Source organism: Erithacus rubecula (genome assembly GCF_903797595.1).
Source record: "Erithacus rubecula genome assembly, chromosome: 3".
In the NCBI taxonomy this organism is placed as follows: Eukaryota; Metazoa; Chordata; class Aves; order Passeriformes; family Muscicapidae; genus Erithacus; species Erithacus rubecula.
The window spans coordinates 80,042,099-80,061,193 of NC_136689.1; the positions used below are offsets into that span (position 1 = coordinate 80,042,099).

The 19,095-nt window shown below is 35.4% G+C and overlaps 1 protein-coding gene across 1 annotated transcript in view; it reads left to right on the top strand.

Moving 5' to 3' along the window:
- The window catches only part of ABCA13 (ATP binding cassette subfamily A member 13), a gene marked incomplete at its 5' end in the record, with an annotated part of 166,003 nt that extends 149,867 nt beyond the window's left edge, over positions 1-16,136 (top strand). Inside the window, 4 exons of the mRNA XM_079299367.1 lie at positions 362-454; positions 12,617-12,722; positions 13,584-13,721; positions 15,204-16,136. Of these exons, the coding sequence (XP_079155493.1) occupies positions 362-454; positions 12,617-12,722; positions 13,584-13,721; positions 15,204-15,293 (427 nt within the window). The 3' untranslated portion in view covers positions 15,294-16,136. The remainder of the gene's footprint in view (positions 1-361; positions 455-12,616; positions 12,723-13,583; positions 13,722-15,203) is intronic.
- Positions 16,137-19,095: the final 2,959 nt, after the last annotated feature.

Genomic DNA, 19,095 nt, shown 5'->3' on the forward strand with positions numbered 1-19,095 from the left:
GGTATTAAAGGGAATATCAGAACTAATGACTCCCTCAGTGGTATTCCTGAGACTACTTATGGGACATTTGCCTGTGGTAATGATACCTTTATGTTCTGACCAGAATTATTCAATTAGTTAGAGAATAAAAATATAAATAATGGTTTAAGGCTCTCTTCTAGCTGTCATGTGGTAATAACGGCTGGTATATATTGATCAGGGTTACAACTTTGACTGTTTGTTACCCTTTGGAGTCAAAGATTTTATGTACCTGTTTTTGCAGCTGTTCAGATTGTTCCACTTTAACTAAAGTTAGGTATAAACAATGTTCTCTGTTTTCACTACCAATCATCTATTTTTTTCTCCTCAATTTATTTTGTAGTATGGAAGAATGTGAAGCTCTCTGCACAAGGCTTGCTATTATGGTCAATGGAGCTTTCAAGTGTCTTGGTTCTCCCCAGCACATTAAAAACAGGTATTATACATCAATATCAAACCTTCTGCATCTTTATTAAATCCAAGAGTTGGCTAGGTGCTTTAGCAGTGCTAAGGCTTAAGCACTTATGACTGTTAGGAACATATTTTTCCTGCTGTCACTGAAGTTAAAAAAGACTCAACTAGGATAATTTAGCAAGATAAATTGACATGTGACATTGCTAAGACCCTTTGTAGTCTGCATTGGTAATTGAACGAGACAGATCTGCATCTAAAATGAAGCACTTCTGCACATAACCTAAGGAATACATTGTGAGAATTCAACATGGGGATGAAATATGATTTGGTTCCTTCTGAGGGTTTTTCATAACAGGAAGAAACATTTTTAACAGGTCAGCAGCCAGTAAGAACATCTATTTTGAACCCTCTCTGCTTCCTACCAAATTCACTGACAATTGCAGATATTTATGCTGTTTTCTGCATCCTTTTTCTGGTGTGCATAAGCCTCTTTTCTGTTTGAACTCTGCTCATGAGTTAATTTAATACCTGTTAATGAGGCTATTTAATTCAGAGGATGGGCTCAAACCACGATAAAGGAAAGAGGATCAGAAACTGAGGGGAAAGTTGCTGCAACTTATAGCTAGAACATTTGCATTCAGCTGTAAATGTAATTGTTGGGACATGCAGACAGTCAGCTGTGTAAGAGGATACAGCTCATTTACAAGCAGCAGAGCTACACTGCTTTGTACTAGTCAGCACTTAGTTCTCTTAAGTGCAGATGCACTTGACATTGGGAACATGCTCTACAGAAGTGCTTTGGAATTGCTGTCTGCCACGATTATAAGGAAGAAGTTATGGGCCTCAGAGATAACTTCTTGTCCCTTTTGACAACCCTTTTGGTTTTCTGGCCTTCCCTTTGGGTAGAACATAGATCCTTGCTTCACAAGCTGCATTAGCAAGATGGGCCTGACCCACGCTAGCTCTCTCCTTGCAAATATTTTTCATGAAGACAAACTTTCAGTTGGAGATATTTCAATCTGGATAGTGAAAAAAAATGATGTTTGCACCTCTTATTCTGATGGTTCTGTGTGATTGTAGCCTTCTTTTAATGTTTTCATACCTTTCAGTGCCTATTTGCCTCAACTTCTGGAGGCATGAGAAGTCAATTGATCTGCAGCAGTTTCTCCTTCTTTTGTATTTAGGTCTCTGCCTTTGCCATCCTGACTCTTCCCAAATTTCATAGCATAGAATGGCCCGTTATCTCACTGGCTGGAGAAGGTTAGTGAGTGTGAAGGCATTCTTTATTTCTTTTGCATGAGAAACAGCTCATATGTAGAGGACAGTGTAGCTCAGTATGCAGAGCACAGTGCAGACCTTGGATGGGTGAAAATGCTTTTTGAAGATGCGTATTCCCACAGTCAGGAAAAAATAGCATTACTTAGGCACTCCAGTGGAATGTATAAAGTCAGCTGGGATGAATGTGAGTCTTTGCTTTTTGTTTCAGATCCTCTGGAGTGAGTACATGTCTCTGTCTTCTCAGCTTGACCTTGAGAGGGCAAAATCAAACAGTGCACAAAGGCTGCCTTCCCCTTTATCTTATCAGTGACTTTGTAATTTTTTTGTCACTTCTGATGTCTCCTTTAGCAGCATCTTTTCATCTTCCCTCTTATGGAACCAGGACATCAAAGCCTTGTTGAATCAACAGTTTTTTTCCACTTTTCTCCAAGGAAATCTTTTCCCGAACCATTTGGGTCAGGACCCACTTGAATCTGCTTTCTAGAGGGACCCCATTCAGAGGTTTCCTCCCAAATTTTGCCCTAGACCAGGACAAATACTCATAAGTATGCCCTATATTTATATAAATAAGGCAGTTATTTCTCGATTTGCTGTGCTGCCTCTGTAGACAAACCTCTTGCAGATCACAGCTAGCAAATCAGTGCAGAAGTATCCTGCTGGAAGTGTCATCATATTGCTTCTTGTTGAGATGATGCTAGTACTATTACTATAAGGATAGTCACAGATCAGCCATTCTGGAATCAAGGCTGTTGGAGTGCCTCTTTCAAATTCTCCAAAGCAAGGTCATATTAAGAATATTTGGCAGTAATGTTCATAAAAATTTGTTTTTTAAAATCTTTGCGACTTTGTAAAAAGCACACCTTCTCTATATTTAGAATATTTCATACTATCAGCAAGTTTGTGTTCCATGGCAGTTTCTTTAATGTATGTCCATCAGTGATGTTCACATGGGAAAATACGTGCATTTGCTGAGCCTCTACACAGGCTGTGTAGCTCAAGCTGCATGAAGATTTTTCATTTAAGGCAGGACTAAAATTCCTTTAACTACTAGCTTATTGGTGGATTTGGTCTCCAAATTTTCCATGCTAACTGCTCAGGAACCTATTGAATTTTTAAAAAACTTTAGAATCCTTTATTAAGAAAAGGTAGCCATGAGATTTATCAAAGAATTTAATTAAAACCGTGCAGTTTTTTGAATTTTCTCTGGCTGCCTGATACATTTTCTTGTCTGGAAAGAACAAATCCACCGTACAGAGTATGGTCTAGGGTGTCACATACACACAGCTGTTAAAGCTTACAGAAAAGACATTTTTTTCTTTGGAAATCTTTTGACGAGTGCTGGGGAGAAGTCAAAAACTGTTCCTCTACTCCTGTTATTTTGTGGCTTAGTCTAGCTTCCAAACATCACTCCAACACATGCCAATATGATCCTTTATCATAAAACCCAGGCTATTACACACCTAACACTTAAAGTAATTGTTAGGAGATTAAAAAAACATCGTAGATTCTGTGCAATTCAAGTTCCAAACTTGCAATTTCCATGGTATGCTACATTCACCAATATTGAGGATTCCTGCATCTACATGAGATGAAGAAGGGACAGAGAAGCAGAATTCTAAAGAAATCCATTAAAATAATTAAGCTTTAAATAATTAAAAAATCTCATTTTTCTCACTTTCTGCTTCACCTGTGAACATCCTGAAAAGCTTCCAGGATGTGGAAGAGTATTGAGTGATTCCTTCCTTCCTGTTTTCCTTCCCTCCCTATGGTTTTATAGCCCTATCAACCTCATTGCCATACTGAGCAAAATACTGTTTCTTCTAAAGTGGTAGACCAAAAGGATTAGTAAATCTAAGCTGCATTAGGAAGGATGGAAGGAAGGATGTTTTCCTTAATAACCACCTCCACTGATATAATCAGCAGTCTTTTCCTAATGTTTCAGTGTTTCCTACAATTAGCACTGTCCATTATATTTGTCCCATGCACCATCTCACAGTAAATAACCCATCACTTCTTATATTTTGTTTAAAAAACCAAAACATTCCATTAAGCAATATAAGGCAAGCATAAACAAAATTGATTTTGTTGCATCTGAGTTAATTTAATTGCCGATACCCTAAAATTTTGCTTTTTGGTTGGTGTTTTTATGTGTTGTATCTGTGAATGAAAAAGGCTAGTAATATGTACATTCATATTAACAGGGAAGAATGGTACTAAAATAAATTAATGAGGTGATACTTGTAGATTATCATGGTTTCTTGGTTAGATTTTAAAACATACTTTTTTTAAAAAAATGGTTTGTATTTGTAAGCAGCTCTTGACCTCCCTAAGTCTGTTTTCAATTTATTTCTACAAATCAGATTGAACAAATATTTTAAAATCAACAAATGTCCTGATTTGGGTTTTAAGATTGCAAGGAGAGAAATATAACCACTATATGAATACTTAAATCAAAGAAAACTTTCATGCAGTTTTATTTCTAAAAGAATAAATCCAATACTGTAAGAAATATGTCTCAATAATTTCCTCTTCTAAATGAAGGCTCATATGCTAAAATTACATTCTTTCTTCTCTTCTTGTTGAATTCTGTCTATCTTGATGAAATTCCTCAAAATGGTTTAATTTGTTTATTCTTTAGTACTGTTCCAGCCTATAGAGTTCAGGTTATGATCACCTTTTAGATGGATATGTGATGAAGGTTTAATGGGTCTTCCTTGGGGCCCTATTAAATTTGCTTCTTTGCTGTGGTGGGAAGTTCAAGGATTCAGCTTTTTCTCTCTGGCTACACTTTCAGCCCTTGGCAGATGTGAAAGATCATAATCTTGGACTGAGTACAGGTTTGTCAGATGGCAGGACACAATTCTGCTATGAAGGGTATGGGTGAACTCCAGGAAGATGCTAATGTGCAACATAAATGCTTCATAGGAGTACAAAAAGTGATGTTGCTTCTAACCTGATAGACTTGTTCCATTTTCCCAGCCCTTCTCCAAGCCTGTTAGGAAATGTTCATCCAAAAATGTCTTTCACTACAAAATGGGTTTCTGCTCCCAGGTGCTGAATCTTGGCTATATTTACATATGTTTAAACAAATTTAAAGTACCTGCAGATGTTTATCAGCAAAATAATAAAGGTAAAAACTTCTTTAGAAAGGCTTTTTATTGTAGGTAGCAAATTTATAAGCAATATCAAGAAATTTATTAGGTAGAAGAAAAAACTGAAGGGCAGTTTTCAAAAAGTTAGCATCTAAGTTCTAGATGTTTGTCTGAGATTGATACGTTAACAGTTGTGCCCATTAAAGCCTAATTTCAGACAACTCTTGCCAACAGAGTCAATTACTCTAAATTGTAGATGGATTACATTTAAATGCTCTCTTCAGTATTCTCCATTATCCTTAATGCTTTTTTAAAAAATTCACAGAAGCATTTTCATGTGAAATACAGCTGGCCAATTCTCTGGGAACAACATTTTGAATATTATCCTTCATTCTGGGGCCATCTGGACAGACTTCTTATATCAAAAAACCCATACCAATTTGTCAGGTGCTGGACATCAAGTCTTTGCTCAAATTTTATCAGCAAGACATCTGATTAAATTACTCAACAATTAATTCATTTTCTGTAGCTGGGTTAGAATGGAAAATATGTTGGCAGACTATTTATACTTTACCTTTTTTTTAAAGGTTGACTGAAAATAGTTTATTGCTTTCCTCAAACCTACACATGTAGATTCCTTAAATGGAAAAGAGGGTTAAAATTGAAGTTCTCACCAATATTTCAGCCTTTGGTGGAAACAGTGTTATTAATTGGCATACTAGTAATAATTTCCTCACATACTATAAAATATAAAAATTAATATATTTTTCATTCTTTTTGACCAAAGTAACCCTTCCTCTTGTACATGAAAAATGTATTAAGACAGTGGATGTGTAATCATTTAATATAGTTATTAGTTTATCTTTCCAGAAGAAAATTTGAAGAAAAGAATTCTTAAAACTTAAAAAACACACAGATTGAGAGTTCAGAAATGAACAGTATCTTTTGACTTTCCTAAAACTCTGCAATATTTATTCAACCCGACTGTGTATGTGCATTAGAATGCTTTTTTTGGTCATTTTAGACTATGTTTTCTACAGGATGCTGCATTGTCTCTAAATAAATCATTAAATTAGCAGCAGATAATTAAGATTTCATATTCTCTTCTTTCCCTAGTATGTGTTTTACAAGACATTTTTCAAACCTGTCCTCAAATATAGTATTATAAGCATTTATTGGATCAGGGTTTCACATCTTTGTTTTCCACAGCACCTCTGTGAAACTTGATTTGAAATAATTATTCCCATTTTATAGAGGAGTAACCGAAGATAGGTGCTAAAGTTAAAAGCGTTTGGATAGTCTGTCTGAGTAGTTTATGACCAAATTTTTTACATTGGTTCAACATTGCATTCAAAACTCCTGTTAAGTTCAGCTGTAGCTGTGGGTGTTCCAGAAGGCACTGTGAATTCCTCCTGCCAACTGGAGCCCTTCAGGTGGGTTTTTTTTTTTCTTCCCTTTTCTCATCACTCTGCTGTCTTATTTGCAACATTTTCTAGGCATTGCAGTAAATAAAGCCACCTCTCTGAGCAGGGACATCCAGTGATCCTTGTAAGGCATTCACAATAGGGATTACATGACAAGGTGCTGAATAATGGTGCATTTCATGTTTATTATATAAAGTAAATATACTGTGGTTTGAATTTTAATTTTACATCTTGTCTCCATTAAACAGTTTTTAGCTTGATGTGAAATTGAGGTGTTGAAATAGTCATTTTAGTGTGTAATACCATTATTATTATGTTATTAAAAAACAGTACACACAAACCCAGTCATAGCAACACAATCATAATGTTACTCCTGCCTTTTTCTCTGTGGAGCCCAGAAGGTGCTTTGAGGAAACAGTTTGTGTTCTTTATAGGCTGTACCATCAGTTTTGCACAGGATTACAGCACTGCTACTCCTGTTTCTCTGGGAATAAAATATATAAATAATGCAAAAATAAAAATTCCCCGATACTTGGCACTATGTGCAGATAACAACTCAAATATGGACAGATTTTTGCACATGTATAAACAATTTACAGGATTTGTTGAGATTTTCACAGCATATTTGGAAATCACACCTAAAAATTTACAAGATCACAGTGAGCAAGGCAAAACTGTACCCTGCACTGATCATAATCTGTGACTTTCACTGTTATGATAGTTATATTATTGAATACAGAAATTAACTTTAGATGGTTTGATAAGAAATCTTGTGTGTGTTTGAACAAATAGTGCATGTACAATACACCTGAATGAGTGTTAGTCATCATTTTAATAACTGTTTTTGTGTTTCTGTTGTTACCCTGGAAAAATCATGATAGCTTAAAAAATGATGAAACAGACTCTATGAATAGCACATGGAAGAGAGATTTTATAATTTATTTATGTCTGTTTGTTTGCATCTAATCAAGTTCTTCTGTTCAGCAATGCTGAGGTTCTGAATAAATGCAGAAGGAAATCCCATTTTACAAGTGACAGGGAATTTGCATTTGATTTTAACACTTTTTAAAAAAATACAAGTATTTCAAAATTACTTACCATTTTTCCTTTCTTGATACTGACTTTTCATATTTTTAATAGACAAAATAATTAAATACCTTGTGTGATTTTAAATTATCTTAAACTGTCATGAATTTATTTAAATAATTTTATTTCAGTTTTATTTTCTTTTTTTTTTTCCCAATGTTTTTTCAAAGTGTTTTGTTTTCAATGTTGTTCAAGATTTGTTCTGTTTGTAAATTGTATTTGTGTCTGAGGCTGTGAGAGGAGTGACCTGGATGTGTATCCCATGCTTCAGCAATTATACTGGTGTAACTAAGTTACCTTGCCTAGATGAGGCCCATTTTAGCTTAAACGATTCCATGATTCTATTCACTTAGGGAAAGTAGAACCATATCTGCCTGCAAATGAGTGTAAACCAAAGCAGGGGGATAAACAGAACAGCAGAATATTATTCCCTCTCTTTGATTTATGGCATATATTCTAAAGGGTGCAATTCCTTGCACATATAAAATGCCAATGTTCTCTTTACTATTTTTATTTTTTTATCCAATAATGTAATTTTGAAGCAATCCTTTGATCAAACCAGTGCAAACACAAAGTATGCACATTATACTTCCATCAGTAAACTTTCTGTGAGCCATAATTTTTTGATGTGTGTGTATATATATAAATGCAGCACAACATTCTCCAGGAAATATGCTCTGATTAGTGGGAAAAAAAAAAAAAAAGAATATAGGTGATTAGATGCCTCTCTTTTTCCTCAGAGTTTAGGAAATGGGGCCATGTTCTTCATTTCCTAAGGTTACATTCAGCAATTTTTATTGGGGGAGAGGAGTTGGTAAATAGGCTTTGAGGAGTGTGATTTTTCTGAGTTGTTTATTCTGGACTTGCTGTGATTTCAAAGACTGGTTTTGTTCATTTGCAGGCAAGCAAACTCTTTAAGGCTTCTAAATTTAAATACCTATTTTATTTTTAAAAAAGCAAATAAAAGTCTGCTAATAGTGTGCTTTCTTTTCCACCTTTCACATAAAACAGGTTTTCATGGGTCAAGCTTAAGAAAACCCATTGGTGTAATTCCTCTATGGACTCCTTGTGACCAAATGCAGGCTCAGCTGTATTTCAACAAAGGCTCTTTCTTGTCCCCACTCAAACCTCTGAACCAGGATCTGCCAGGAATGGGCAGAAGGGAGCATTGAGAAGCTACTCTGCCCTAAGTGGCAGCTCCTCTCCTTGATATTTATGAAAATTTTCATCCTCTGGGCTGCTAAATCCACTTCCATTACCATTGCAAGGATAAAAGAGGAGCAGGGAAGCATCCAGGGGACTTTCTCATCAGTGTACATTTGGTTACACTTTATTTCAGTGAGTGACTGGAACCTGTGTAGGCACATATCTGTAGTCGATTTACATAAACTATTTTTATACTGCTGGCAGTCTGGGGCTGCAAAACCTGTTTGAGAACTGAGGAGCCATTTGGATGATTTACCCAGGCTGACCTCCTCCTGATGATATTTATACCTAAAGAAGCCTAAGGTCAGATCAAACACCTGCTAGCAGTATTCTTTCTCTGAAAGCAGTCAAGAGGGAAAAGTACAGGATCAAGATAAGCACAGAAAGTTACTCATTACTCAACTGCCTTCAGCAGTTTCTTTTTTAGAGGTTTCTTAAATCAGAAGTGATTTTAGTGGATCCCCACCATGAATTTTTCTGGTCTCTTATTCAACTCTTGTCAACTTCTGACATCTAGCACATCCCATGTCAATGAGTTGTACAGTTTCTCTATAAAGTGTAAGGAAGATTACTTCATCTTACTGACTTAACATTTCTTTTCCTATAATTTTACTCTATGTTCCCTGCTTTTGTATGAGAAACATACAAGTGAAGTATTGTTTCTTATTTTCATTGCTTAGTCATGACTCTGGGCTCCCTAAAATATCTTTTAACCACCTCATCATCTTTCTTTCATGATGAAAAGTTTTAGCCTGTTTAGTAATTCCTGGTATGGAAATATTTCCATTCCTTGCTACCTTTTTATATTCCATTTGCTCCCTTGTTATCTGAGTGCTCAGATACCTTGAGGACCTATGCAAGTTAAAAGTGTGGAATTCTTGTAGTTCTTGCTAATCTCCTGCTTCTGCATCTGATGCTGTTGTTAAAGAGTCAAGTTAATTAGTTTATTTGGGCATTTGTATTTTAGCTTCAGTCTCATGTCGGCATTTTAACAGAAAAAATACTAAAAAGTTATACTCCCAGAACCACTAATGAGGTGAAAGTCAAACAAGAACTAGTAGCTTAACTGAGGAAGAAGAGGAAGGATAGAGAGAAGAAAAATATTTTGTCAGAATATGTAGTTTTGTGTGTTTGTTTATACAAAAATAGAAATGTGGGTGTTGTTAAAGTAGCATGGCAGTGCACAATATGTTCTCTGTTGAATAGCTTTGAAGAAATGAAGATTCTTTTGCAGCAGATGGCTGCTGAATGAGTCTGCTGGCTCAACTTAGGCCATTCTAATGATAATGTCTTCCTCTTTAGCACCTGATAGTTCAAGGCCTAAAGGTTTGATCCTAGCAGTACTAATCAAACCAGATTGTGGTTTTCTCTGTAATTCCACTTTGGGCTTCTGAATTTGCTAAATTGTCTGAATCAGAGAGAAAAGCAGAGTGAACAAAATGGTCAATTCGGTTTCCATTGCCTCAGAGCGCTGCCAGAAGCAGCTTGCTGATTATAGCAGGGGGAAATGTTTATTGCTGATCAGCTTACTCTGTATGGGGAGCTCTTGTACTAAAATGAAGTATAAAATCAAGGTATAGAGGCATCATAACTCAACTAGCCCAAAGAAGAAAATCTTTTAAAGCTTTTTATTGGTCCATGCTGGTGTTTATGCCATTCACAATTTAAAACTAAGCCAAAGTTGCACAGAGTCCTCTATCTTTTCTAATCAGAATTTTGATTCATTTTCTTTGGAAACTTCATTGCATACAGCAATTTCATTTTATGAGACTGTTGAATGTCTCCATAAAACAGCATTTTTCAAACTGTAATTCAGTGGTCGCTGTATAGAAATGCCAAAAAACTGATCAGAATCAATGATCTCTTGTAAATTGTTGCCTCAGGTTAGCTGTCAACTAAATTGAATACCCTTGTTAACTATATCCATCTTTGTAACAACTTTTTTTATTGTCACATGTATTTTTTTCAGGGATGATGCTATGCATTTAAAACATTCAATTAGAGATCTATAAAACTTAATAAATCATTGCAAAGCAAATCTTCCAGACCCTGATTTGGGTTCCACCTAATTCTGGATCTCTTTGATGAGTCAGCACTGCTCATCTGTCAGGCTACACACTCCAGTAAATATTTAGTACCCTGCTGCCTGGACTCAATACAATTTACTTCATGAAACATCCTTCAGGAACCACCAGACAGGACACTGCATCAGGATGTTTCTTACTCCATTTCAAATAGATCAGTGGTTCCATTTTACTGCAGTAAAAAAAAATAAAATAAACGGACCAAAAAATAAACCCAACTAAAGAATAAATGCAACAACAACAAGAAACAACCCATGAATAACCTCACAAACCATCAAAGGCCTAAAAAACTCTACACTCATTTGTCATGAGCTTCTCATTTTTATGTAGAAGCTGCCACTGTTCTGTGCTACATTAAAATTTAAGATTTTTATTTGAGATCCTTGGAAATTGTATTTTGAATTAATGTCAAATTCTTAATAGAATAAAATCTGAAGTCAATTTTTTTTTTTTTCATTGTGGAAACTCACAGTGCTCTCAAATCAATGCAGACTGTTCCTTTATAACAACAGAGTTTCTGACCCAATGCAAAATATAAGTTATAAACCCTTACATTGCTATACTTATTATAGGTGAGGAACATGTAGTGTTTTATGTGGAATATTTTGCTTGAAAACACCCATGCACTGGTTCAATTGGACATATATCTCAAAATAGTTCTTTTTTTTACCTTTTGCTTGATAACCTATAGACATTTTTTTCTGTACTGAAATAGCACACTCTACAACGTTGCCCTGTGATATACCCTTTGCTTTGATGACATGAAAATGTGCCTCTCACCAGTCAGACCCAATTAATGCTGCCCTGAATCATGAGTTGCACACAGGAGACACAAGAGAGGAGGTTTTTGGCACAAGGGCATATTACACAGGCAATCACTAGGAGCCAAACCATTGGAATAAAGGACTTTGCAATGAGTAATTGCCAGGCTGGAGAATGAAGAAAAGGGAGTTATGCTGGACTGAAGGGTGTGGGAGTGGTGGTCAGTGGAAAGACAGAGGAAGTGATATTTCTGGGGAGATATGGGCAGTGCTGCTCAAGCTCCCTGTCCCCCTTTGTTCTGTGCCTTTCCATTGCTCACTGGCAACAGGAAACAGCAGTGCCAGTAGAAAGTTCTTCTGATGTGGCTCCTGCTGGTGATTTTCCCTAGCAATTAACCAAGGAGGAGAGCCCAAGGGAAGGAGGACATGTAGCTGCAAAGGAGGAAAAGGGCACAGCACAGCCCCTTTTTGTCCCATGTCTCTGCTGAGCTCTGTCTGTGCACCCCAGTCTGGGGCCTGGTGCAGCACAACCTCCCTTGCTTAAGAAATGTGCATAAGAAAAACTGTTTCAGTGTTCACTGGTTTATTGCAACTTTCCCAAATAACTATCAGCAGTGAGTAAAGCTAATAAAAAATATGGTGTTGGTTAGATTGTCTGTACTTAAATTTTATCACATTTTTGTTGAGAAAGAGAAGTTAAGTTCCTAAATTGTTCTGGGAGAGATTGCATGGTCATAGAACCAAAGAAAATTTGTTGACTTTGCTGTCTCCCTAAATATCCCTGCCCTTGCCTTTGCATGTCTTTAAAACACCATTGTACTGCTGAAATCTGCTTTGAAAGCTGCAGCTTTGTTAACAGATTTGAAAAATAGTGCTACATGCCCATTTTTTCTTATTAGAAAAGATGAAGGTTTCTTTTTTCTATATATGTGATTGGCAATCTTCATTATTTTATACTGACCACTCAAAGCAGTATAGAAATTAAAGCATAGTTTACTTAACAAATGTTCAGGTATACTGAGTAGTGGAACACACTAGTAACTAAAATTAGGTATAGCATCTTTATTGTCTCTATTATTATTAATTTCAAAACTTTCTCATTGAAATTCTGTTGTTCATTAACATTATAGTAAAATCACAGTGATAATGTAGTAGCAACGAGTGATATAATTATAGGAAATTCAATTGAACCAAATGTTCTCCTTGTCTTCATGGTGTCTTCATGGATTTAAATTTCTGTATCTCATTCCCAGGTTTGGAGATGGTTATTCTGTCAAGGTTTGGCTGAGCAAAGAGATAAGTTATGGAAGAATGATTTTGGACTGTCTACAGCTCCATTTTCCTGGAACACAGTTTAAGGTACAGATAAAACTTCTTGTTGTAGCATACAGCAAGATTAATTTGGGGCTGATAAGAACAGTATGTATATGTTTGGATAGATTTGTCTTCTTGGAAAAAGTACATAAGAATATTCATTTTATTTTTCTTTTACACAATTCATAAAAATTAGACTTGTCATGTTGCTAAATCAACCCCAGGCATTTAGGGAATGTAAATAAAAAGGCATTTTCTCTGACTGCAAATTTCCTTTTGCTTTTATTATGATGAAGTTGAACTCAAATCTGTGTTCACCTGAAGTAGGACTACGGTGTAAGTAGTCCTATGGAGAGTATTTGCTTTGGTTGCTTTCTGATAAGACCTAGATTTGATAAGTCTCAGCCTTTACTTAGATTCTTTGATTTAATACAAAGCCTTATAAAAAACCTACAGCAATTACATTTCAATAAAAACTCACAAAGGTTTTTACTTTAACTGTGTTTAGGAAGAGAATTGTGCAAAGCAATGTATATCTTAGATATGAACCTCTTTTTGTGTGTATCTGCAGTGAGCTCAGTCAGCTGTGTGTCTTTATATGCTCAGGCTTTTTCCAGACTGCATTGGAACAGCAACAGTCTGTTAGATTAAGATTGCCCTAAAGTTTTATATCTTTTATGAGATGAAAACCCACCACCTCAGAATACACACAAAATGTGTGATCTCAGTATGAACTGCTCTTTGTGCTATGAATGTAGACAAAATGTGTTCTTTTTTAAAAGCTCATATTTTCCATATTAATCTCTAATAAGAGCCTATTGAAATTAGACTGATTATAAGCAAATGTAGCTTCATTACAAAGTACATTCACTTTTATCTGTTTTTATAATTTTTGCTTATTTTCAGGGACAACATCTTAACCTGCTTGAGTACCATGTACCAAGAAGTCAGGGATGTTTAGCAGAGCTCTTCAGAGTCCTAGAGAATCACAAAACTTTTCTCCAAATCAAACACTACTCTATTAGCCAAACCACATTGGAGCAGGTACTTCATAATTTTTTTCCCTTTTCTTCCCTCTATGGCTTTTTTTAATTTTTTTTTCTTTTTTTTGTCTAAATGTGCTATGTATTGTGGTTATTGATGTAGTAGAATATTCTATCATTTGCTGGATTATCTGAGTATATGGAATACTCCAGCAATTCCATCCCATGTCACACAGTGATTCCATGTCCCATGCTGCTTTTACTCTGGAGGTGAGCATAATAAAATCATCGCAGCAAGCCACATACTTTTGGTGTGCACAAACATAATCTATGCTTAGAGGAATCTGGAACTGTGTGGGATGACAAGGTGGGACTGTGAACTGTCCACAATCCAAAAGTTAGGATCTTACCAATGTCCTTGAAAAGGCTGAGCCAGTCTCTGTAAATTGTGATAAACCTTAGACTTTCAGAACATCTTCCTGTGAGAATTTTAAATGTACAAACAGAAGGAAGAGACCTGACTGCTAAAGACTACAAAATCTTATTGTGAGTAAAAGAAAAAAGAACACATTGATGGCAAGCATGGGATTTCTGGGTGATTGTAATGTGTTACAGCATCTTCATATGCAACTGCTTGTGATTCATTCTGCAAACTGAGAGGCACATCTAGTCAAAATATTAATTTTCTATGATTGATGGTGTGAATTTGTTCCCTTTTCCCATGTGCAAACCATTATTGAAGTATTCTCCTCTGTGCTGGTCTACTAACTACTTGTAAATGATCTATTCACTGAGTGACTGAGTATAAGATAATTTCAGCCTGTTTCTTCAGGCATTGTTCACTCAGGTTTGTTTCCTCTCCATTTTTCATGGTGATGCATCACCTCAGTCACCTACCACTGCTTCCTCTCCTTGACTGAGTGTCAGTTTTAAACAGGAAAATAGTTCTTCACAGTAACAGACACATTTATAATGTACACCAAGTTTGTTTACATATCATCAAATGATGCAGGATAATTTGAATAAAGAGTCATTTTCCTTCTACATGCCTTGCTGTGAAATAGTTGTGTGATTAAAAGTGAAACAAGCCTTTACATACTAAGATCTGTGTTTAAAAAAACAAACCAATTCAAGGAGGCACATTAGTTGTTGAATCAGAAATTGCTTTCACCTTGAAATATTTGAACCCTCATCTATAGTATTTATTGGCAGAAACAACAGACTCAGATTCTTTAGGTCCAAAGACAATTAAAACCATTGTTTCACATTTACTTGTGCATAAAATGTTTATTTTTTTCATATCTTGGTAACTCATTTTACCATAATTTTTATCATTTATCCACCCCTGTCTTAGCTGGAGAGGGGAAGAGCTATTATTTCTAGGATTTATAAAACATGTTTTTGAAGGGGTTCCCTCAACATGAGTTATTATTTTGTCAAAAAAGCTAATGAGAACAACTAAAAAATGCCATCACCTATACCCCCAAAGTCTGAATTCTAGTCCTTTTATTTTGAAAATTCTGCTTTTTATCATGTCTTACAGGTATTCATTAATTTTGCGACACAGCAACAAGGAATCTCGCCTTATTCACAAGGATCTCCTGTTGTTCATCATGATTGTCTCCCAGTCTAGGCTCAGAACAGGATATAGCTTCAACATAACATGTGTGTGTGTGTGTTTGCATATATGTACACACAAGCTACATGTAATAACTTCTCAACTGTGAGCAATTTGTGTAAGAGAAACAAATAGTAGAAGCAGGGGTGAGTTTTCATCAGTAGACCAGAAGGAATGGTACCAGTTTTTGATTGAGCAAGAAACTGATTATATATATGGACCAAAAATATGCCAAAGAAGTAACATTTTCTTAATTTAACTGGAATTTAAAAATACAAATGGCCTAATTAATCTGAAGGGAAAAAAAAGCTGATCTGAAATGTCAGTGCATAGTAGATTTTATTTTTGGGATGGTTCTGCATTTGATTATAGTACTTTCCTACATGCACACTTAATATATAATTTTTACATGATAAGGCAAGAAAAAATTGAATTGTAGTAATGGCTTGGCTATCACCCAGTATTTTTATTTAATCACACAAATTGAGAGCCTTTCGATTTCCCTGTTAATTCAGTTCTGTGTTGTGACAAGCTAAATTAACCTTTTTAATGTATAAAGGATGCACTGTATTCCATAAAGGAATAGAGGTTATTAGTGTACTAGCCTAGTCTGCCTCCCAGTTATCTTAACTAAATTTAACAAGTTTTCATAAATCGTACTTGACAATGAGCTTTCTCCTAAGCCTGCGGGTTGCTGCTGCAAGTATTCTCAAGTAACTTTTTAATGACCTAATTTTTTTTCTCCTCTTTTTGTTTCCTTTTTATTCAAAAATAAAGTCATAATACTGTTTAATGAGAGTGTCAAATGAATATAAGATGAACATTCAGACTGTGATAAATATACTTCTCAATAAATATATTATGCAAAATACTTCATGCAAGACCATGATCTTCAGCTTATACTTGTGTTAATATAAGTGAGCATTTAATGAATAAAAACTCCTTGTATATTGTTCTTGGAAAAAAAAAACCAACAACTTTTTTTTTTTTTTTTTTTTTTAGTAAGTGGTTCCCTTATTCAAAACAAGTCTTTGAAGCTCCTATGAAATTAGCTCATGCCATTTTTATTGGGCTACACTGTCAAATAGCCGAAGTTGTAGAACCAGTGACTTAGAAGTTAATTGCTGCAATATGATTTTGGGTGGGCAGTGGTGAGAGAAGTTCACTATGAGATGAAAGAGTTTGATTTTAAATGGCCAATATTGCAGAGCTGCTGCTATAATTCCCCACTGTACAATGATGAAATATTTAAAAACAAAATATTTGTGTTTTAGGCTTTGCAAAGTGACTGAGAAGACTGTTTATTGAGGCTTGATTTTTTCATGTTGCTTTGGACTGTTATGCTTCTTAAAAATCAGAAATTCAGGTTGCCTATCCTAAAAAGATGAAATTAAGTCCTTGAAAAATAAATACAACCCTAAAGATTTACAAGCTTTGCATGTACATATGGGTCAGAGTGAGCCAGCTTATGAAAGTGCTTTATCATTAGAATGGATTGGTATAATATCAGAACTCTGCCAAGCTACTCAGGACCCAGAGCATCTAGGAACCATTAAACTTCAACAGTCACCACCCTGGTAGAAGTGCCATAGCACAATGTGATGTCCATATTTCATGTGAGAACTGTTATTTTTAATTGCTTCATGAGGCTGGGAGTGGAGGGTTTCTAAGGTCCCCAGTTAAAAGAAAAAACAGTCAATTTTACAAAGCAGTGTGAGAGAATTAGTGGACATGAAAGAAAAAAAGACAAATGCAGGAAATTTGGGCAGAAATGGAAATATGCCAATATTGAAGTAGCCTGCATAATTTTAGCACCTCAGGATGGAAGAAACTGAGCCTTCAAGGAACAGCCAAGGATTTCTGAGTCATATCTAAAACCACTCAACATTTCTGAGAACATTTCTGTAGCTCTTAACTGAAAAAAGTAGAAGGGAAAATATGGCAGCCACATGCACAAGGATTTTGGATTTTTCTTTTATTTTTGCTGGTATGTCTAGAACTGCAGATGGCTGATATGACTGATTTATTTTCTTTGGTTCTTGTTTTGTTTTTTTTTTGACTAATATCTCTGTCTCAACCACCACAAGTCCTTAAAACAATGCTGAAAAGTACTCAAGGAAATTTAGGAATTTGGGAAAGTCAATGGTTCCAGTCCTTGCAGCGTAAGGCAGCTGAGCCAAAAGATGTGATTTGTATGAAATTGTGAAAAGAGTGCTTATTCCTGCTCAAGAAGGGTGTCAGACAGTTGAATTAATAAAACAATCCTGCAGTTTGTTTTGACCAAGGGAAGCATAAAAGCATACAAGACTCACTGTGGTGAGACTGAAAAATGGTAGCCTAGCTGAGTGCTCAGATAGGGGAGCTTCTTCAAGTCTTGGCTGTGTAACACTAATTAAATGTCACTTTTTTCTGATTAAAATATGAAAGATTATATTAGTTTAATAGATGAATACAGTAAATAAGGTTTGCTTCAGACTGATGGTTGAGTAAATTCAGTTAATAATGTTTTTCTTTTTTTAAATTACTTCATATGCATCTCAGGAGACCCAATTTAATTCAGGCAAGTAGCAAACAATGTCTGTCTACCACTCCTTTATGGGTAAGAAGGTCAAAATCTAATTGAGTGCCAGTGTACCAGGTTCTGTCTCAGAGGATATTTTCCCCTTTTTGTTAACTTGTGGCATTCCTAAAGGATGCAAGTTTCAACAAAAGTATTTTGAAGATCTTTTCTTTTTCATTCATGTATTTATCAACCAAAATAAATCACTAAACTAGGAGTCTGGACAGAAAAGGTCAATTATACATTAATGATGAAAGAATCCTAGAATTCATAATTCATGAAGAAATATTTCTTCTTTTAACACCTCTGGATTTGGAATCAAACACAGCTGAGGATTTTCAACAATAATTCTCTCATATGATTCTTGTTAGAAAAGCTTCATTTATTTCAGCTGGAAATTTCTCTGACTATGAAAGCAAGCCCTTCACCCTGAATGGTAAAGTAGAATTAAGCTCAAAACTATAAAATCAACTGGATATCTGAAATACTCAGCACTAAAACTGGGAAGATGATAGTCAGACTTCTAAGGGACTATTCCACAGCCTAAGTCAAAGAAGAGCTTTTGCCAAAGTTTGAGCAGATTGTTTCAGGCCCTCTTTTAATCTTCATACAGTAATAGAATGATATGACCAAAAAAACCTCTAGAGGTCTGAACTTTAAATGAAAGTATCACAGATTCAGTGAGGGTGGGAGGGTGATAGTATTAATGTGCAGGGATGGCAAAACTCACAAATTGCCACTTTGAATATGGCTATATATTAAATTTCTGTACAGATTTTTTCTTCTGGAAAGAAAGAACTTATTTCTCTGGTTTAGTTCAGTTATGACCACAGATTATAAATTTTGCACAGGGTAGTGCAAGATTTATAATATGATTTTCAGCAAAGGAGTTGGGTGCCTTTTGAGCTTACTTGTCTTTGTGAAATTTGAATCACTGGGGTCTGAAATCACATAAATTTGGAAGCTGAATTGAAATCTTATGGAACTGCTTAACTCCTAGATCTGTCTAAAACCAATTTATGTAAGGATATTGCTTTCCTGGTCTTTTCCTAGTAAGTAGTAAAGTTGACGCTTTCTTTGATTCAGTTTAATATGATCTAATCTTTTTATGTCAGCACTTTCAATTTTTCTTTCTTAAGAATAGGGAGATCAAAGCTAGCAGCAAAAAGATCTTACTTAAAGTGATTGAGAGCTGACTATCTCAGACCTACAACAGCTAAAGAGAAAGTGTTTCCTGAATTGAGTATTAGACCCTTA